Here is an 18,424-nt window from a genome sequence, read left to right as displayed (position 1 = left end):
TGACCCTGGGCAAGTCACTTAGCCCCCATTGCCCTGCAAAAAAAAAAAAAAAAAAAAAAAAAAAAAAAAAGAATGATACCCAAAAGGGAACAGGACCTATTTGTACAAAAATATTTAGAGCAGCATTTTTTGTGGTGGATGTCCATCAGCTAGGGAATGGCCGAACAAGTTGTGGTATATGATTATGATGGAATACTAATTGTGCTATAAGAAACTATGGACAGGGTGGTAAAAAAAAAAAAACTAGGAAGACTTACATGAACGGATGCAAAATTAAGTGAACAGAACCAGGAGAATATCATACATAGCAATATTGTAAAGGTGATCAACTGTGAATGACTTAGCTATTCTCAGCAATACAATGATCCAAGACATTTCCAAAGGACTTGTGATAAAAAATGCTCTCCACCTCCAGAGAGAAAACTGATGAACTCTGAATGCAGATTGTAGCAAACTTTTTAACTTTATTTTTCTCCCTTTTTGTCTCTGTTTTCTTTACAACATCACTAATATGGAAATTACTTCACATGTATAATCAATATCAAATTGCTTGCCTTTTCAAGAAGGGGAGAGGTGTGGGATGGAAGGGGATAATTTGGAACTCCAAATTTTTAAAGAATGAATGTTGGGGGGGGGCAGTTAGGTGGCGCAGTGGATAAAGCACCGGCCCTGGATTCAGGAGTACCTGAGTTCAAATCAGGCCTCAGACACTTGACACTTACTAACTGTGTGACAAGTCACTTAACCCTCATTACCATGCCCCCCCAAAAAAAAAATTAAATTTTTTTTACATATAATTGGGAAATATTTGGTTAAATAAAAATATATTGGAAAAATAACACCCAGTGACCCATGTGGAAGTTATAATCTTTCCAATTTCTATTCGGTGCTTTCTCAGTTAAAAATGATGAACTATAGCAAATAGACCTCTCTTATAGTCTCATTAAAAGTATCACACCTATATATATATTATTATTTTTCATATATGTATAGATGTTTTATGATAAAAAAATGTGTATTCTATTTGGAAAGCAAAACAAAAAGCCTATGAATGTTACACAACGTGACCTTTAACTATATGAAGGCCCCAGTGGCTGGGGGAATTCAGCCAAGAGACATCTTATAAAGTGGGAATAACCTTTACTCATTAGTTCTTCTTGTGACCAGGGTTTCCAGCCCCGAGTATCAGGATGCTCTCCTTAAAATAGTCCCAGTGGTCGAAGAACACAAGAAGACCATGATACCAGCAGAACCTCAGCTCAACGTGTGCAACCCGGCCGTCATGGTGAGTAGCATGAAAACAAACCATCTCCGGGCTTTGGTGAAACCGCAAAAAGCGAAGAAGGCTGAAGTAGCAGACTTGGAGCACTATCTTCCGGGTGTGGCAGGATGAGGGGGCCAGCAAGGAATGCTGGTAAATCTGTCAGCCCATGGTTAGTGATAATGGGGGTAGCTGCCTACGTGCAGATGCCACAGAATCTCCAGCATCACACCTCCCTCTCTCCTTCCCTTAGTTCCCAGGCATGGGTATGGGAGCTCCAGCCTACTCAGGCTAATAGAACTTATCCCATGTTTGTTGGGTACACTCATTAAAGATGGCCCTGAAAAGTTGGTCTTCGGGGGCAGCTAGGTGGCGTAGTGGATAGAGCACCGGCCCTAGAGTCAGGAATACCTGAGTTCAAATCCAGCCTCAGACACTTAACACTTAACTAGCTGTGTGACCTTGGGCAAGTCACTTAACCCCAATTGCCTCATCCTGTCTTCACCAGGGGCCACCCGACCCCCTGTGGCCTGTGAGGACAGGTTACATGACCTCTAACCTCACCAGGATGATCCAAGGCTTGCCGTTCAGTTCCAATGGCATTTCCCAATTTCAAGCAGAGTCCTTTGTGGGTTGAACAACAACAGATTTTCCTGCTGTAGAGAATCCAGCACAGAGATCACTCTCTCAGTCCACAGTCTGTAAATCACTCTATTAAGTAACCTAGCAGGTTTACCAACTGGTAATATTGACCCATATTGAGAAACTCTGGTTGGCAAAACACATTTGTCTTGCTCTTTCCGGCCAAGCTCTGGCGTTCAATAGCTCGGTCCCCCAGCTGCTGCCCCTCGGGTTCATTCATCCCTCACCAGTTCTCAAATGCTCACTTGAAGCCTGGAAAGCAGTTGTGTTTGTTTTAAGGATACAAAGAGGGGGTAGGAGTTGCTGCCCAGTTTTGTTTCTTGGGACATATTCACTCCCCTCCCTCTCATTTGACCCCAGAGTAAAGTTTTAGAAGAAGACACAGAAAGGTGAAAATACACAACAGAGACCCAGTGGACCAGGGCTCCGCAGCTTCTCTGTTGTTCTTGGACGGCCCATCAGCCGTAATTTTACCTTCCCCTGAATCCCTCCCCACCTCAAGCCTTGCAGTTCCTCTCTAAGACCAAAACAGCTCAACTCACAAAGTCTGGGAGTGCTTATCGAGTACACCTGTTTGTGTATGCCACCCTGTGCTAAGCACAATGAGGGGGCAGGTACAAGAGCAGTCTAAGACATGTCGCTCACACTCAAGGAGCTTAACATGTTGGTGCAGGAGACGAGACAGAAACTCGGGAAGCAGAACAAATAGCCCAGAACCTGGCTGTGTGATAGAGAATGTTCTCTCACAGGAGATTTCATGGGAAAGGAGGGAGCTGAGTTTATAGAAGGGACAGAAGACTAAGATGAACCGAGCAGACGAAGGGAAGTGAGCAAGGACCTGGAAACAACGCTGAGTATCCTTCTGTGAGGTAGGGGTGCAGAAGGAGGGAGGACAGTAAGTAAATCAGTCTGACTGGAGGCCAGGTGGGACGTGGAGGAGTAACATCAATCAATACTAGGGCTCTGGATCCAGTAGGTGACCCATGGCCATTATAGGTTCTTGAGCAAGAGAGTAATACTGTGAGGCCAAGGTTTTAGGACCCGTCAGAAGAAAATAACACATTTACGCAGAGGAGATCCAGCAGCTTAGGTTAGGAAGTGCTTAGATATGAAGGTTTGTGCCATGTACTTTTTCTGGTTTTGTTTTGTTTGGGGGGGGTGTTTGTTTTTTGGGGGTATAATGAGGGTTAAGTGACTTTCCCAGGGTCACACAGCTAGTGTCAAGTGTCTGAGGCCAGACTTGAACTCAGGTCCTCCTGAATCCAGGGCCAACACTTTATCCACTGCACCACCCAGCTGCTCCTCCCATGAACTTTTTCTAAAGGAAAAAGCAGTTTGTTGCAGGAGATTTCCTTGGAAAAAACTGAAGCCGTTCCCTGAGAACTCCCTCTTCTCCCCATCTCTCGTCCTTCTGAAGAGGTTACCCTTCTTACCAAGGCCACCCCCTCCCAAGTTCTTCAGCAGACTGCCCCCTATCATCTTCATTTGCTCACTATCTACTCACTTCTTCCTTGCAGTCTACAAGCACGCTCATGTCTCCCGCCCCCCCCCATCCTTAAGAAAATCTCCCCTAGATCCTCATGCCTACCAACTGTTATCCTAATCTCTCAGCATCGCCTTCTCATCTCAGCTCCCAAGTGCTTCTCATTCCTTTTTTCTCAGTCTCTTCCAAATCCCCTCATTGGGGCTTCTGATCTCATTCAAATGGAAACATTCTCTCTGAAGTTGGCAGCTACCTCTTAAGTGCCCAGTCTCATGACCTGTTCTCAGTCCTCATCTTTCTGGATCTCTCTGTAGTCTCTGACGCTGTGGATCACCTGCTCCTGGATGTGTTCCTCTCTCTGGCCAGCTGCTGTCTCTGATTCTCCTACATGCCTGACCACTCAGTGGCCCTTTCTGGATCTTCACCCAGGTCACTCCCACTTGGGGTCACCTTCCAAGGTTCTGTTCGGGGGCCTCCCTCTTCTCCCTCTAGACTGTCTCACTCATTGAGCTCATCAACTCCCATGTGTTCCATTATCTCTATGCAGGCGATTCCTGGATCTGTGTATCCAGGCCCAGTCTCTCTTCTGAGCTTCAGCCCCAAATCACCAGCTGCCTATTGGACACGTACTCGAGCTTGAGTTTTTCCCAAAATACAGCACGTAGAAACAAACCTCATTCTACAAGCGCTGAGTAAAGAAGGCAGAACTCTCATTACTCCCTCATTGTGGGCACCATGTTGTTGTTCAGTCATTTCAGTTGTGTCCAACTCTTTGTGACCCAATTTGGGGTTTTCTTGGCAAAGATACTGGAGTGGTTTACCATTTCCTTCTCCAGCTCATTTTACAGAGGAGGAAACTGAGGCAAGCAGGGTTAAGTGACCTGTCCAGGGTCATACCGCTGGTAAGTGTCTGAAGCCAGATTTGAACTCATGGTGCCTCTCTAATGAAGTCTAAGAGATGATCAGCTTGTCTGGCTTCCATGCCACACAGCGGGTGTGCACAGACCTTGATAGTTCATTCAGATGCTTTTCTATACAAACTGTGGTCCAGCCACACCCCTGCCCCCTGACCCTGTGCCTGAGTAGTTGGCTTTCTGAACCCAAGTATAGAATTATACCTTATCCATATTTCATTTTTGTTCAGTTGGGCGCAGCTCTGTCACCTTTTGGGTTAGTTATTCTTCCCTGCTTTTCACCATCCTCAGATTTGTTGAGTGTGGGGGCAATGTGGCATGATGGGGAGGCTGTTACTGCCTGTCTGCATGATGTTGGGCATGTCCCTGACCAGATGATTTCTTTTTGTTTGTTTGTTTTGTTTTGTTTTTACAGGGCATTGAGGGTTAAGTGACTTGCCCAGGGTCACACAGCTAGTAAGTGTCAAGTGTTTGAGGCCAGATTTGAACTCAAGTCCTCCTGGATCCAGGGCCAGTGCTTTATCCACTGCGCCACCTAGCTGCCCCAGATGATCTCTTAGGTCACCTCCCCCTTGCAGCCTGGGGTCATGGAGAGATCCGGGGGTTTATGTCTCAGCTCTGATCCTTGACAGCTCTGTGATTATGACAACTCACTTGAGCTCCTTCAGTTTCCTTAACTATAAATTGGGGAGAATAATGTTTATGCTGCCTGCCTCACAGGTCTGTTGTGGGTCCCATTTTTTGTAACCTTTAAAGCCATATGTAAATGTCCACTTGCCATTCCTTCATCCAGGTCATTGTAAAGCCCTTAAAGAGAACAGAGCCCCATGGTGCTGTCTACCAGAGACGCCCCATCAGTGGAATTTATTACATCTTAGGCCAATGGTCATAGGGCTCTGATTCCCCCAAACCTCAGTTATGCCTAGGAGATCCAATTTAGCTTCTTGCTTCAGTAGGTTGGCTTGTTACTCATTCTCTGTACATTCGTGTGTGTGCGCATCAGAAGTCATACATGAATATTACTGTCCATCTGGCCAGATTAGAGAGAGTTCATCAGTGAAAGGAGCTCCCAATGTGAAAACACCCTCCTCTGAGGCAGATAGCCACCTTTTTTATCGTTTATCAGATTACCGGATTATGGATCATTTTATTTTTGATAACTCTTTGTAACTGATTCATTGTATCAATTATTAATAATTGATTATTATTCGTCATTCATCAGATTATCGAAACCTCAGGTAAATGTATTCTTCTCAGGCAGGCTTCATTAGACAAACCTAAGCCTGATCTAGTCCAGGCCAAGCCCTGGACTAGAAATCCACATTCTGTTCACCCGCTGGTCATGATGCGCATTCACTTTTGTCTTTTGTTCTGCCCCAAAGTCTGGGTGTCTTTCCCAGGACTCGACAGTTCCTTTCTGGATTCCTCCCACTCTTAGTGTTGGCTCTTAACTACCCAAAGCCAGGAGTAAGCTGCCTGACTCCTCTCAGCCGGGCTACAGCCCGTTCACACAGACACTGTTATGGTTATGAATTTTTCAAATTGTTTTGTGTTTGTCTATTTCTCTTTTCTGTGGCTTCACTAGCTCTTTCCTTTTTTCCATTCATTTTCACATAAATTGTCATCTGTGTTCAAAATAATTCAAAAGATGGATTTTTTTTTCCCCCGTAAAAACCCAATCATGTTGAAATCAGGAGAAAAACATTAGAATAAAAGTAACACAAAATAATCCAAAATAATTTAAATCAATACCACTTTTAAACCAAGAAGTACATTTGAAGACAATTTTTCCAACTTTCCTAAAAGAATAGACCTGTAGGGGGCAGCTAGATGGCGCAGTGGATAAAGCACCGGTCCTGGAGTCAGGAGTACCTGAGTTCAAATCCGACCTCAGACACTTGATACTTACTAGCTGTGTGACCCTGGGCAAGTCACTTAACCCCCACTGCCCAGCAAAAAAAAAAAAAAAAAAAAAGAATAGACCTGTTAAGTCTAGGGTTGCAAAGGCCCCTGGGAGGTTCGGATAGATTGTGCAGGCTGTCCACATAGCCTAAGCAGCCTGGGGCTCCAGGGACTCCCAGGACCACCTGACAAAGCATAGACAACCAGCATCCAGACCCTGAGAGCATGCTCAGTCTGGCCAGTCAATTCAAGACTCTCCCTTCTTGTCCTGACTTTCTAATCACCCTGTTTCTAATGAGCTGTATAACCTTGGACAAGTCTCCCTTAATTTCCCCAGCCTGTGTCTCCTCTGTCAAGGGCACAGGGAGCAGGGGCCCGGGCAGTCTGGTGGCTGAACCACATGATCTCTCGAGGTTTTTCCAGTTCTAATATAGGAGGGTCCCGTGACACCACTTCCTCAGACCTGGCGCCTCTCGCTCTTCCCAGACTGACTCGCTGACTCCAGCTTCGAGTCTCCCTCTGCAAAGTGGCTTTTTTCTTCCACATCTCCCCTTTGCCTTCTTCTCCCCTCCTCCAGCACCACTACCTTACCCTGCTCGAGACTGAGACATGGGGTTAGCAAGTGAGCTCTTGGAGAGCGGGGACTGCTTTTGCTTTTCTTTGTATCATCCCCGGCGCTTAGCACAATGGTACATGGTAGGCGCCTAATAAATGCTCATTGACCAACAGAGCTGCATTTCTGTCATTTGGCTGCTACAACATATCCCTGAAACACAGCCTCAGATCCTTCATCTGCTTTTTAAGCCATAGACAAACATTTATTCCTTCACCAGCTATTTACTGAGCATCTATTAGATGGAAAGAACCGTGTTTTGGGGGACCCAAAGATGATGCAGGCACTGTCTCAGCCCTTATCAGCAGCAGAAGAGAGGGGACCTGTGCACAGATAACCATAATGCCAGGCTCCGTGGGATGAGTGCCTTGCTGGGGCCCCAGGGGTTCCTTCCCACTTTGTCCGGTTCACATGGTTCTTTAAACTTGGGTTCTGTTTAGGAGAAATAAATTAAGATCAAATTCCAGGATCAAACTAAATTGCAGACTTGGTAACTGCAAGCTGCCTTTTATGTTGAGAGGGCCTGATTTAGAGGGCTCCTAAGCTTCCCTGAAAGCCAGAGATTTGGGCTCTGTATTGTGGGTGAGCCCAGATGGGCACATGTACTGAAGGGGTAAATCATTGTTTAGAGCAATCCAGGAGTGAATAATGAGGAGTAATGGGAAGAAATTGGGCAAAGGAAAATGTAGGCTGAATGTGAGGAATATTTTCCTAGCAGCAAGGTCTCTGAGGTGGTGGAATAGTCCCCTCCAAGGTAGCGGCAGATGCCCCACTGATTGAGTCATTTAAAACCGAACTGGACAAAGCCCAGAGGAACAGGCCGTAGGAAACAAGCCTTCCTTGGTTAGATGGGAGCCAGGGGAGTAACAAGCTCACTTAATAGGTCTTTGCTGTGTCTGGTGCTTTTGATTCGTGTTCCGCGGCAAAAACACTCTGAGAGCCGCGGGTTAGCCCCGCGCTTTTCTTCCTCGCTTTAATAAAAGGCTCAGGTGGCAGAGTTAACCCTTGGGATTCGGCTTGGGCGGAGATGTTCTTGGAGCATCCGTGAGATCTCAGCCTCTTTGGCATCTCTGAAAATGTCTGCTGTGTCAGAACTGCCACCACACACACACACACACACACACACACACACACCCGCACACATGCACGCACACACACGCACCCTCCTTCCTGGGGCAGCATTTGCTTGTCAGGAGACAACGTGCTCTTCCCTTGCCACGTTGTTCATCCAGCCTCTCCAGTCGTTGGTACAAGCCCATGGCCTCCTGGCCTGCCCTTCCCGGTGCCCGACTTGCCCTTTTTCCTATGGAGCTTAATCCCATGTTTGACAGGCCACGTCTTGGCTTTGTCACTTAGAAGGCTATTTTTGTCTCTCAAGGTGTTAGCGGCCCCACCCAATGCCTACTCTGTGACAAGTTCTACTTTCTGTCATGCAGATCATTGATGTGAAAACACAGCCCTCGTTAGGAAGATGGGGCCTTTGCTGGTCCACCACTGCCATCTTCTGTTCTCTCGAAGGAACTGCCCATATCAGATCTCAAAAATGGTGGACTGTTGATGTCCACCAACTGGGGAACTGAGTTTAAAGGGAAGATTCTCCAGAATTGAACTGCCGAGTTAAACGCTAGATTTCCTGTTTGTGACATCATGTGTACACTTAGAAGTATTTCTGTGTCCTGCATTTTTTCATCATAGTATAGTTCTGGACCCTCCCCCCGACCATCCCCCAAGAACTTCACTTGGCATAAAACTTCATCTTCCTCCCACAGTCCGGTGACTTACTTGCGTGTAGGCTCCTGCACGCTGGTGGATCTCCTAAAGCACATCTAGATTATAAAGAGTATCAGGATGTTTACTACTGTGTTGTGCTATGTTCTGCACAACAAAAGAAAAATCCTCATTATGAATATGTTAACTGCACAGCTGCAGAAAATAACCTTTTTGGAAATGGGATGATCTCTCTGCACATTGACAGCTACCTCCTGTTTAAATACAAAATTAAAAAGTATAATCCGGGGCCTTTTTTTAAAATTTATTTTTGGTGGGGCAACGAGGGTTAAATGACTTGCCCAGGGTCACACGGCTAGTAAGTGTCAAGTGTCTGAGGCCAGATTTGAACTCAGGTCTTCCTGAATCCAGGGCCAGGGCTTTATCCACTTCACCACCTAGCTGCACTGCCCCCCCTCCCCGCCCCGCCCAGGGCCTTTTTAAGAAAAAAACAGTTACCGTAAATAAACTTTTATGGTCTCTGAAAGTTGATACGTGGTGGTGGATAGAGAACCGGCCTCAGAGCTAGAGACTTGGGTTCAAGTCTGGCCTCTGACAGGCACTGCCTCTGTGACCCTGAGTAAGTACTTAACCTCTCTGTGCTCTCATCAGCTCTCTAAGTCTACGTGAATTACAGAGGAGGTGCTGACCTGCACAGGGAGCGGGAGTTTTCTCATCTGGGAGCACATTGTACCAATGAAAGCACAGGTCTCACCCCTATCCCTCTCTATTGCATTTAACCCTACCCATAATGATAATGGCAAGCAATATATCTCCTCTGATCCTCACAACTGGGCCGAGAGGTAGATGCCCTTGTGAGCCCCACTTCACAGATGAGAAAGTTGAGACCAAGAAGTGCCCAGGCTCAAAATACAGTATCGGAGGCCAGATTTGAACCTGGATCTTCCTCTCTCCGGGACCAGCCCTCTCTCCACAGCGTGACTGTGCTACTCTTTATCCTCATTGTCTAGGCCATCGTATTTCAGTTCAGTGGGAAGAATTTGCTGTATTTTGATAGAGGATTTCACCAATAGCTGAGGTTTGGCAGGTATTAGAGGAGTGGGTCATTGTCCTACTTTGGATCTCCCCCGCCACCTGGAACCTAATAGGCGCTTAATGGATGCTCCTTGGATTGAATTAGATTAATAAATGTGTGTTGAACGGCCAGCCAGAAAAGGGAGAGAGAGTGAACCTGAGCATGACTGTTTTAGCAGAGGGGAGCCTTTCTAGAATTAGGCCTCCTTCAGAACCTTTGTTTCCAGAGACAGAGTATAAATAATTCCTAGGACAAAAGGTAGGAAATGAAAAGGGCAGGCCCTTTTATAGAAGGCATTGCAACGGAGGTCATTCCATTTTTTTCCCCATTGGCAGAGTGCCCTAAGTGGGGGAAGAAATCGATTTGAACAGTGGTAGGAGATAATATAGACGTTAATGAATATTTGAAAATTCAGTTAAAATTACATTAATGATTGTTCTGATCGTAACTAGTTACTTTCAATTCCGAATACCACTTGAACAGCAGTGCCAATTTTACAAGAAGATTTTATTAACCGAATTTTTTTTAACTTACTGTGTTTGAACTCAATAAGAGATCTTATTACCATGCATTAGGGACCTTAGCTAGTTCATTTGTTGGGATCATTATTCCTGTAGGGTATTTTTGAAAGGCTCTGGAAGAAAATTGGACTCTCATCGAAATGTCGTGGACACACAGAAGATAGGGACAGAGCCAGGCATGTGTCTTGGAGAAAAGTCATCTTGGCCATGCCTTGTCAGTCTTTTTTTTTTTTTTTTTTTTTTTTTTTTGTGGGGCAATGGGGGTTAAGTGACTTGCCCAGGGTCACACAGCTAGTAAGTGTCAAGTGTCTGAGGTCGGATTTGAACTCAGGTCCTCCTGAATCCAGGGCCGGTGCTTTATCCATTGCACCACCTAGCTGCCCCTTGCCTTGTCAGTCTTGATGGGACTTGGTAGCATCTAACACAATGCCAGCTGGGTGGCGTGCACTCCAGGACTTGCTTTTCATTTGTTGACTTGACCCAAAACCTTTCCTCATCTTTCCTGTTCCTCCCAGCTTTGTTGGGGTACGCTGATCACAGGGGGTCTCGGCCCTGAGTCACCACCAGCTTCCATGGGCCTCGAGAAGAGGTGCTGGTCCTACCTACCGCTGAATCAGGGAGTAGATCTGGACTAATCTCATCTTCTCCCTTTCTATTTTCGTTTGTCAGAACTGGGCCCCCCCTGGTTGTGAGAAGTTGGGGAGGTGCTTGACCCCGCCAGAGTCCAAACCAAAGAAGTGCTTTTGGCCCCACTAGCTGCCCTTCCTCCTCGTGGATCCCAGAAGCCCACCCGGCAGATGTGGGGAGCACATCTGCCCGATGGGGATCATCATCAAGGCAAGAACATTAAATGCAGAAAGACAAGTTGTCACATCCCTCGGTTCCAGCAGTGATTTTCGTCAGCTCCCTGGTGAGAGACTGGAGCATATGCCTGTCTTTGCAATCTGTTGCCCAGTGTTAAATTCCTCCGTCACATTTCTTCAGTGAGTGAAGGACAGTGGCCCAGAGGAATGACCACCCAGGAGAGAGAAACGTGGAACTGCCTTCTCTCCCTCTGAAAAATCATGTTTCCCAAAGGCCGGCATCTGAGCGCAGGGAAGGGCTTGAACTTGCAACTTGCCCCGAAACCTCCACCAAGGCACCACACCCATATCACCCCGTGTCCCTAACTGGCGATAGATAAGGAGGAAATAACAAATACCTTGTATTTCTGTTCTCTTTTCCTCTGCAAACCTCCCAACGCTTTCTGACATGTGAATCTCATTTATCTTCACATTGGTGCTGTGAAGGAACAGGTATTATTATCCCCAGTGGTTCTAATTACCTTCTTGACAAGCTTCCTCTAGGGCCTAGAACCCAAGTTGTGAGAGAGAGAGAGAGAGAGAGAGAGAGAGAGAGAGAGAGAGAGAGAGAGAGAGAGAGAGAGAGAGAGAGAGAGAGAGAGAGAACCAAGCTCTATCTTCCTTCTCCCTTGTCTTTCAATCCCAGCTCTAACTGTGCAGCTGCCAAACTTGAGATTCGGTTACTAAAGATAGCAGATAGAGGAAGGAACCTGGGGCATTGCAGAGAGAGGCATACGTTTGCCATCTAGCCCAGCACATCCTGCCCCAAGGCTTCCTGGTTTCCTCTTGGGTGGGAGATAGGCTTTCTGTCCTCAGAGGCAGGACCTCAAGGATGGGAAGCAGGAGCCCGGGATCTTTCCATCTCCTCCTCCCAAAGACATTGGTGGCACCAAAGGCAGTGCTTCCCATCTTCAGAGCAGGCTTTCTCCTCCTCTCTCCTTGCTCTGGAGTAGCCCGTGGGGACTCACAAAGCTGGTCCTCAGTGCTTGCCAGACTTTAGGAGGGCCCCGAACCACGCCTTCCTCCCTCCCATCCTTAGGTGTCCTTCACAGACCGGGAGCTGTTTGTTGGGTGCGTGTGTGTCTGGCTCCCTGACCTCACTATCACCGAGGCAGGAGGAACCATGTAGGATAACACGACAGCACTGCCTCCTCTGGGGTCTCTTACTACCTCTAGGACACTCCCCCTTCATTCTCCTTCACTGTCTCTTCATAGCCAACATGCCCCTCGACTGGTGTGGTCTCCCGATGCCCCATCTTGGTCCCTCTTTCTTCTCACTCTGTGCTCCCACAATTTCTGGGTCTGAACTTCAGTCCCAACCTCTATCTCCTGGGTTCATTTCTACATCTCCAGCTGCTTACGAGACAGCTCCAATGGGAGGTCTCTGGGCATCGCCTTTGCCCACAAACCATTCTCCCCCTTGGCCAAGTTCCCTCCTTTTGTGTGGTCCTTGACCCCTCACTCTCGTCAACCCCACGTAGCCAGTCAGTCCCTTGCCAAATCTGGTTGTTTCTGCCATATGTAACTCCTTCCCCATTCTGCCAGAGTAACGCCCACTATTTATTTATCCATTATGTTATTCAGGACTACTGATGCCCTGCCAGAGATTTCAGCTAATGATTTTTAAACACCCATAATGCTTCTTTTAAGGGTGTAAAGTAAGTATTGGATTAAAAACAGTATTTGGTGGTCATAAGAATAATCATTTTCTGTTCAGGATGTAAAATAAATGATTCCAAGTGTGAGATTTAAAATTGGATACTAGAGCATTAACCTCCCCTTTTAGCCTTTCCCTTGTTTATCTCCCAGATCAGTAAGTTAAAGAAGCCTCAGATCTTTAGTTAGAGCTTTTATTGTTTGGAAATTACAAGGTGATGTTGATTAAAGAGATAGGAAAGTAGAAATACAAACAAATAATCTTAAATCTAAGCTTAGTCTATATTCCGTATAAAACTCACCAAAAACCCGTATAGGGCTCACCAAAAAACCCAAGGCCACCTCTGAAGCTGAGAGCCACGTCAAGCACGTGCTGTTACGGCTAACCGGGCCGAATCACACTTCAGTCAGTGTCTGTGTGTGCCGCGCAACCAGCGGACGAGGAGAACGGACCAAAGACCTCACTTCCGTTTTCTCCTTGCCTTTTAAACTAGCACCCCGGAAGTGGAGTGCTTAGCAGACGGCGTGGAGTGACCCATGCACAGCCGTTGGTCACGGTCTCCTCCCCAAAGGGTAGTCCTTCAAAAACTGGCATACTTTTTACCACACAAGGAAACAGCCACTTCTGCTTAGCTGAATGTCTTTTGTTTTTTTTCTGTCTGATTTGAAGGTTGGGGGTTAACCACAAGGCAGTGAGCACTTGTTTATTTGTTTATTTTATCATAAAAGTATTTTATTGTTTTCCAGTTACATGTAGAAATCGTTTTCAACATTTGTTTTTATAAGATTTCTCGTTTCAAATTTTTCTCCCTCCCTTCCCACCTCCCTCCCCAAGGCAGTGAGCTTTTATTAAGCACTTACTATGTGTTGGGCACTGTGCCAAGTGCAGTGGTTACAGATACAAGCGAGAAGAAAGACAGGCCTTTCCCTCAAGGAGCTTACACTTTTAATGGAAGAAAATAACACAAAAGGGAACTGAAAAGCTGGGGTGAGAGGGGGAGACAAGTACCCCCGGGGTGGGAGGGAGGGATGAAAATCACAAGCAGAGCTGGGAGGAGAATGAAGTTCGAGCAGCCTGCCCCTCTCCCCAAACTGAAGGCCTCCTGGGAGACAGGAGCTAGCACAGCAGAAAGATGCCCCAGACACGGGAGGAAGTGACCGGAACATCAGACTGAGAGGCAGGAGGGGAAGGTTAACAGACTGTTGTTTGTGAGTTAGGGTCAATCATTTTCTCTAGCTTCCTGGGCCTTTCCTTTCTCCTTCATAGGGGAAGACAGTTAAGGCAGCTCTGATCATAGCCCTTCCCCAGGGTTGTATCAAAAGAGGGAGAAACACACACACCCCTTCTCTCTGTACGATGCCCCTCTTTCAGCCCCCATCACCTCAGAGCCCAGAGCTTGGTCCCAGGACCTGGGCCCCATCTTGGTCCTGCCAATTATTCCCTGCTGTCCTTGGCCAGTCACTGAGATTCTCTGTGCTTCAGTTGCCTCAACTGAAAACAATGGTATTGGACAAGATCGATGGTTTCAAACTCAAGAAGAAATGGATCCCATCTTGACTTAGAAAACCACAAATTGACATGATCTGTGTCGGATGGTGTGTTTGGTTTTTTCTGTTAAACAATGCCCAATTACATGTTTTTTTAATAGGTAATTGGGGTTAAGTGACTTGTCCAGAGTCACACAGCTAGTAAGTATCAAGTGTCTGAGGCTGAATTTGAACTCAGGTCCTCCTGAATCCAGGACCGGTGCTCTATCTACTACACCACCTAGCTGCCCCACCCAATTACATTTTAATCAGGTTCTGGTAGCATTTGAGGGTTTCACAGGCTTGCCCCCCACCTTGGGCCTTTCCAACGCAACATCTGATTATGAATCGGTTAATAAGATTGTCATCTCCAACTGTGCCTGGGACACTTGGCCTCCCTCCCCCCGACGGTCCCACTGGCACCTTCAGGTTAACCTGCTCTGTGTTTATCTTGTACATACTTCTTATTATCCCCACCCTTGGGATCTCCCCAGGATGCCAATAAACATATTGTATCCCTAGCACCACAGTAGACATTTAATAAATGCCCAAACTGAACTTGAAGAATTCTCCACTGCCTGCCAAATAAAATCCAAACTTTGGAGACAAGGACTGGGAGAGTGAGTGGGTCAGTGGAAGAGGACAGGAGTGAAAAGAGATCCTGTTACATCTAGGATAAAATGCAAGCTCAAGTCAACAAGCATTTATTAAGTGCCTGCTGTGTACCAGCACTGTATACAAACTCAGAATGGTCCCCTGGCTTCAAGGAATTTACCTTCAACAGTCAGTAAACATTAAGCACCTGCTAGGTGGCAAGCACTGGGGATACAAGGAAAGGCAAAGGTTTTTTTTTGGGGGGGGGCGGCGGGGTTGTTTTTGTTTTTAGTGAGGCAATTGGGGTTAAGTGACTTGCCCAAGGTCACACAGCTAGTATCAAGTGTTTACGGCTGGATTTGAACCCAGGTCCTCCTGACTCCAGGGCCTGTGCTCTATCCACTGCGCCACCTAGCTGCCCCAAAGGCAAAGTTTTTTAAATGTCCCTGCCCTCAGGGAACTCAGTCTAAAGAGGGAAACAATTACAAACAAGATAAAGCCGGGTTAAACTGGAGGAAATCAACTGAAATAAGGCACGAGTATTAAGGGGACTTGAGTAAGGCGTTCTATAGAAGGGGGATTTTTAGTTGGGATTGAAGGAAGCCTAGAAGATGAAGATGAGGAAGAGAATTCCAGGTGGGTGGGGGGTGGGGGTGGGGAGAGATGCACGGAGGTGGGAGACAGAGTTGTGTGAGGAGCAGCTGGGAAGCCATTGGTCCTGGGTTACAGTTACAGTGTGTTTGGCTTTGGGGCAGAGGAGAAAGGTGGAAGAAAACGGGGGCTGGGGAGGAAGCCAGATTTTTACAAAGGGCTTTGAACACCAGACACAGCGTTTTGTATCTGATCCCGGAGACTGTATTGGTCCACTTGGGTTTATTGAGTAAGGAGGTGTTATATTCACACCTGTGCTTTAGGAGAAATCACTTTGGAGGCAGAATGGACTGGAGTGGGAGGAGACAAGGTAGGAAGACACACATACCCCCCAGCAGGCTTTTGTAACAGCCCAGGCTTGTGATGATGAGGGTCTACACTACAGGGGTGGAGTAGAAGGGGGCATATTCAGGAGATGTCGCTGAGGTAAAATGGACAGGACATAGGGGATGAGAAATAGTGAGGAGCCCAGGTCGGACTGGAGGGAGATCTTGCCCTCTACAGTAAAGACAAGACCGTTGGCACTTGTTGAGTTTAAGACACGTTTTATTCCAGACGTCCCGTAGCCAGTTGGAGATGTGAGACTGGAGGTCATCAGAGAGCTTAGGGGTTCTGCTTATAGATGAGAAATAACATGCGCAACCAAAGTCATTTTTCAAGGGAGAAAACAGACCTGATGGGAAGGACAGTTCACCATAGGACAGGAATTTCAGAGGGCACCACTCAAGCCAGCTCTTAAAGCCCTCCACAGTCTGACTCCCAGGATTCCCCTTTACAAACTCTTATGTTGGGGGCAGCTAGGTGGCGCAGTGGATAAAGCACCAGCCCTGGATTCAGGAGGACTTGAGTTCAAATTCGGCCTCAGACACTTGACACTTGGTAGCTGTGTGACCCTGAGCAAGTCACTTAACCCTCATTGCCCTGCAAAAAAAAAACAAAAACAAAAAACTCTTATGTTCCAGGCAAGTGGGCCCCTGCCTCCAGGTCTCTGTACAGCTCATCCCCTCTACGCTCTGCCTCTTAGAATCAGCTTTCTTCAAGATTCTGCTCAGATCCTTCTCATCCTTCTTCCTTTCCCAGCATACATGTTGCCTCCCTCCCTCCTTATCTCTAGGCCCAAGTGGAATGCCAGCTCTTTGAAGGACAGCTATGGCAGCACAAGACCCTAGAGTTGGGGTTGGGAGAAACCTCGGAGGATGTCTGGTCCAACCCCTACCCCCCCCCCCCACACACACCGCATTTTAGAGTTGAGGAAGTGGATGCCAGGGAAGATGCAGTGATTTGCCCAAGGTCACACAGTCACATAGTAGGTGATTAATAAATGGTTTTGTTTGTTTGTTTTGGTAAGGCAATTGGGGTTAAGTGACTTGCCCAGGGTCACACAGCTAGTAAGTGTTAAGTGTCTGAGGCCAGATTTCAACTCAAGTCCTCCTGAATCCAGGGCTGGTGTTTTATCCACTGTGCCACCTAGCTGTCCCGATTAATAAATGTTTGAGTCTCAAAGAGGGTTGCCATCCTGGAGCTGAGAATCCTCTCCAAGGGTTTAGACCCCCATAGGGCCCACACTCCCAAACCTAGCCTTACCATTGTGAAGGCCAAAATTTGATATACAGAGCATTAATTGGGTGACTCGCCAGAATGTTGGGGTCCCAGAAATATGAGGGACCTTTAGGTTCACCCTCCCCTCTGAACTGCTCTATTTAGATATTTCTCCCAGGCCAATAAGAAAGGAGTCAGCTTTAATTCACAGAAGGATAAGATTTTATTACTTGGGAATTAATTTAACAACAAAGGTGAAACTAATAAAAATCAAAGATAAGGAAATAGGAAAAAAAGAAATACAGATAAATACTCTTAACTCTAAATTTAGCCTATGCAATCCCCAGATCATTTCCAATTAAGCTAATTCAAAGGAATTTAGGGTTTTCTGTTGTTCCCTCACCAAAACCAGAAGTCCTCTGCTTCCCTTCAGAGAGCGTTCAGTCTCCTCCCCCCCCCCAAAAAAAAGGGAAGGTCCTTCAAAAACTGCCTATGGAGGGTTCTCCTTCTGACCTCAGTAGCATGGGTAACTTCAGGGGGGGTCAGGGGGGCCCCTCCCAAATGAGTCAGCTAAAACTCCGATAATTTTTACCACATCGCCTACCCGTGCCCCAGACAAAGTCTACAAGGCACCACACTGTGCTTCCCAACTCACCTTTGCCTCTTGTCCCTCCTTTAGCCTCATCTGTGCCAGCCTTCAAATCACCCCTCCCTCCAAGAAGCTTTCCCTGAGACCTACAGCTAGGGGTGATCTGAACTCCCTTTACGAAGAAGAGAAAGCGCTTGTATTCCATATTTTTTTTTAAGGCAATTGGGGGTTAAGTGACTTGCCCAGGGTCACACAGCTAGTAAGTGTTAAGTGTCTGAGGCCTGACTCCAGGGCCGGTGCTCTATCCACTGCACCAATCCTCCCTACTGGGTTAGGAGTGCAAGAATCATTTAATATTCACCTTTATGTCCCACAGAGAGTCAAGGACATCATGGGAGTTACCTGATACCTTTCATGTTGAAGCTTTTGACCTTGCTGAATGAACAGTCAGTACAGCTTAGCAGAAAGAACCTAGAAGGCCGGGAAATCATTTTTACAACCAGTATTTCTGATAAAGGCCTCATATCTAAAATATGTAGAGAACTGAATCAAATATATAAGAATACAAATCATTCCCCAATTGAGAAATGGTCAAAGGATATGAACAGGCAGTTTTTAGGTGAAAAAATTAAAGCTATCTATAGCCATATAAGAAAATGTTCTCAATCACTACTGATGACCCTGGGCAAGTCACTTAACCCTCATTGTCCCACAAAAATGAATGCATGTGTGGATAGAGCACTGGCCCTGGATTCAGGAGGACCTGAGTTCAAATCTGGCCTCAGACACTTAACACTTACTAGCTGTGTGACCCTGGGCAAGTCACTTAACCCCAATTGCCTCACTAAAAAAAAAAAGAAAGAAAGAAAGAAAGAATGAATGAATGA

General features: G+C 46.5%; 1 protein-coding gene across 2 annotated transcripts in view; it reads left to right on the top strand.

The window, feature by feature from the left end:
- The window catches only part of GALNS (galactosamine (N-acetyl)-6-sulfatase), a 75,277-nt gene that overhangs the window by 55,008 nt on the left and 1,845 nt on the right, over positions 1–18,424 (top strand). Inside the window, exons 13-14 of one of the 2 annotated variants that reach the window (XM_043984349.1) lie at positions 1,168–1,285; positions 10,809–12,807. In XM_043984349.1, coding sequence (XP_043840284.1) covers positions 1,168–1,285; positions 10,809–10,895 — 205 coding nt within the window. In that variant the 3' untranslated portion in view covers positions 10,896–12,807. Of the gene's footprint in view, positions 1–1,167; positions 1,286–10,808; positions 12,808–18,424 lie in introns of those variants that run through there. The other variant, XM_043984350.1, reaches the window with a different exon arrangement.

The sequence above is a fragment of the Dromiciops gliroides genome, chromosome 2 (genome assembly GCF_019393635.1).
Source record: "Dromiciops gliroides isolate mDroGli1 chromosome 2, mDroGli1.pri, whole genome shotgun sequence".
NCBI classification, from domain to species: domain Eukaryota; kingdom Metazoa; phylum Chordata; class Mammalia; order Microbiotheria; family Microbiotheriidae; genus Dromiciops; species Dromiciops gliroides.
Note: the sequence above shows the minus strand (reverse complement) of the source record. Positions and strands in the feature narration are given on the sequence as shown.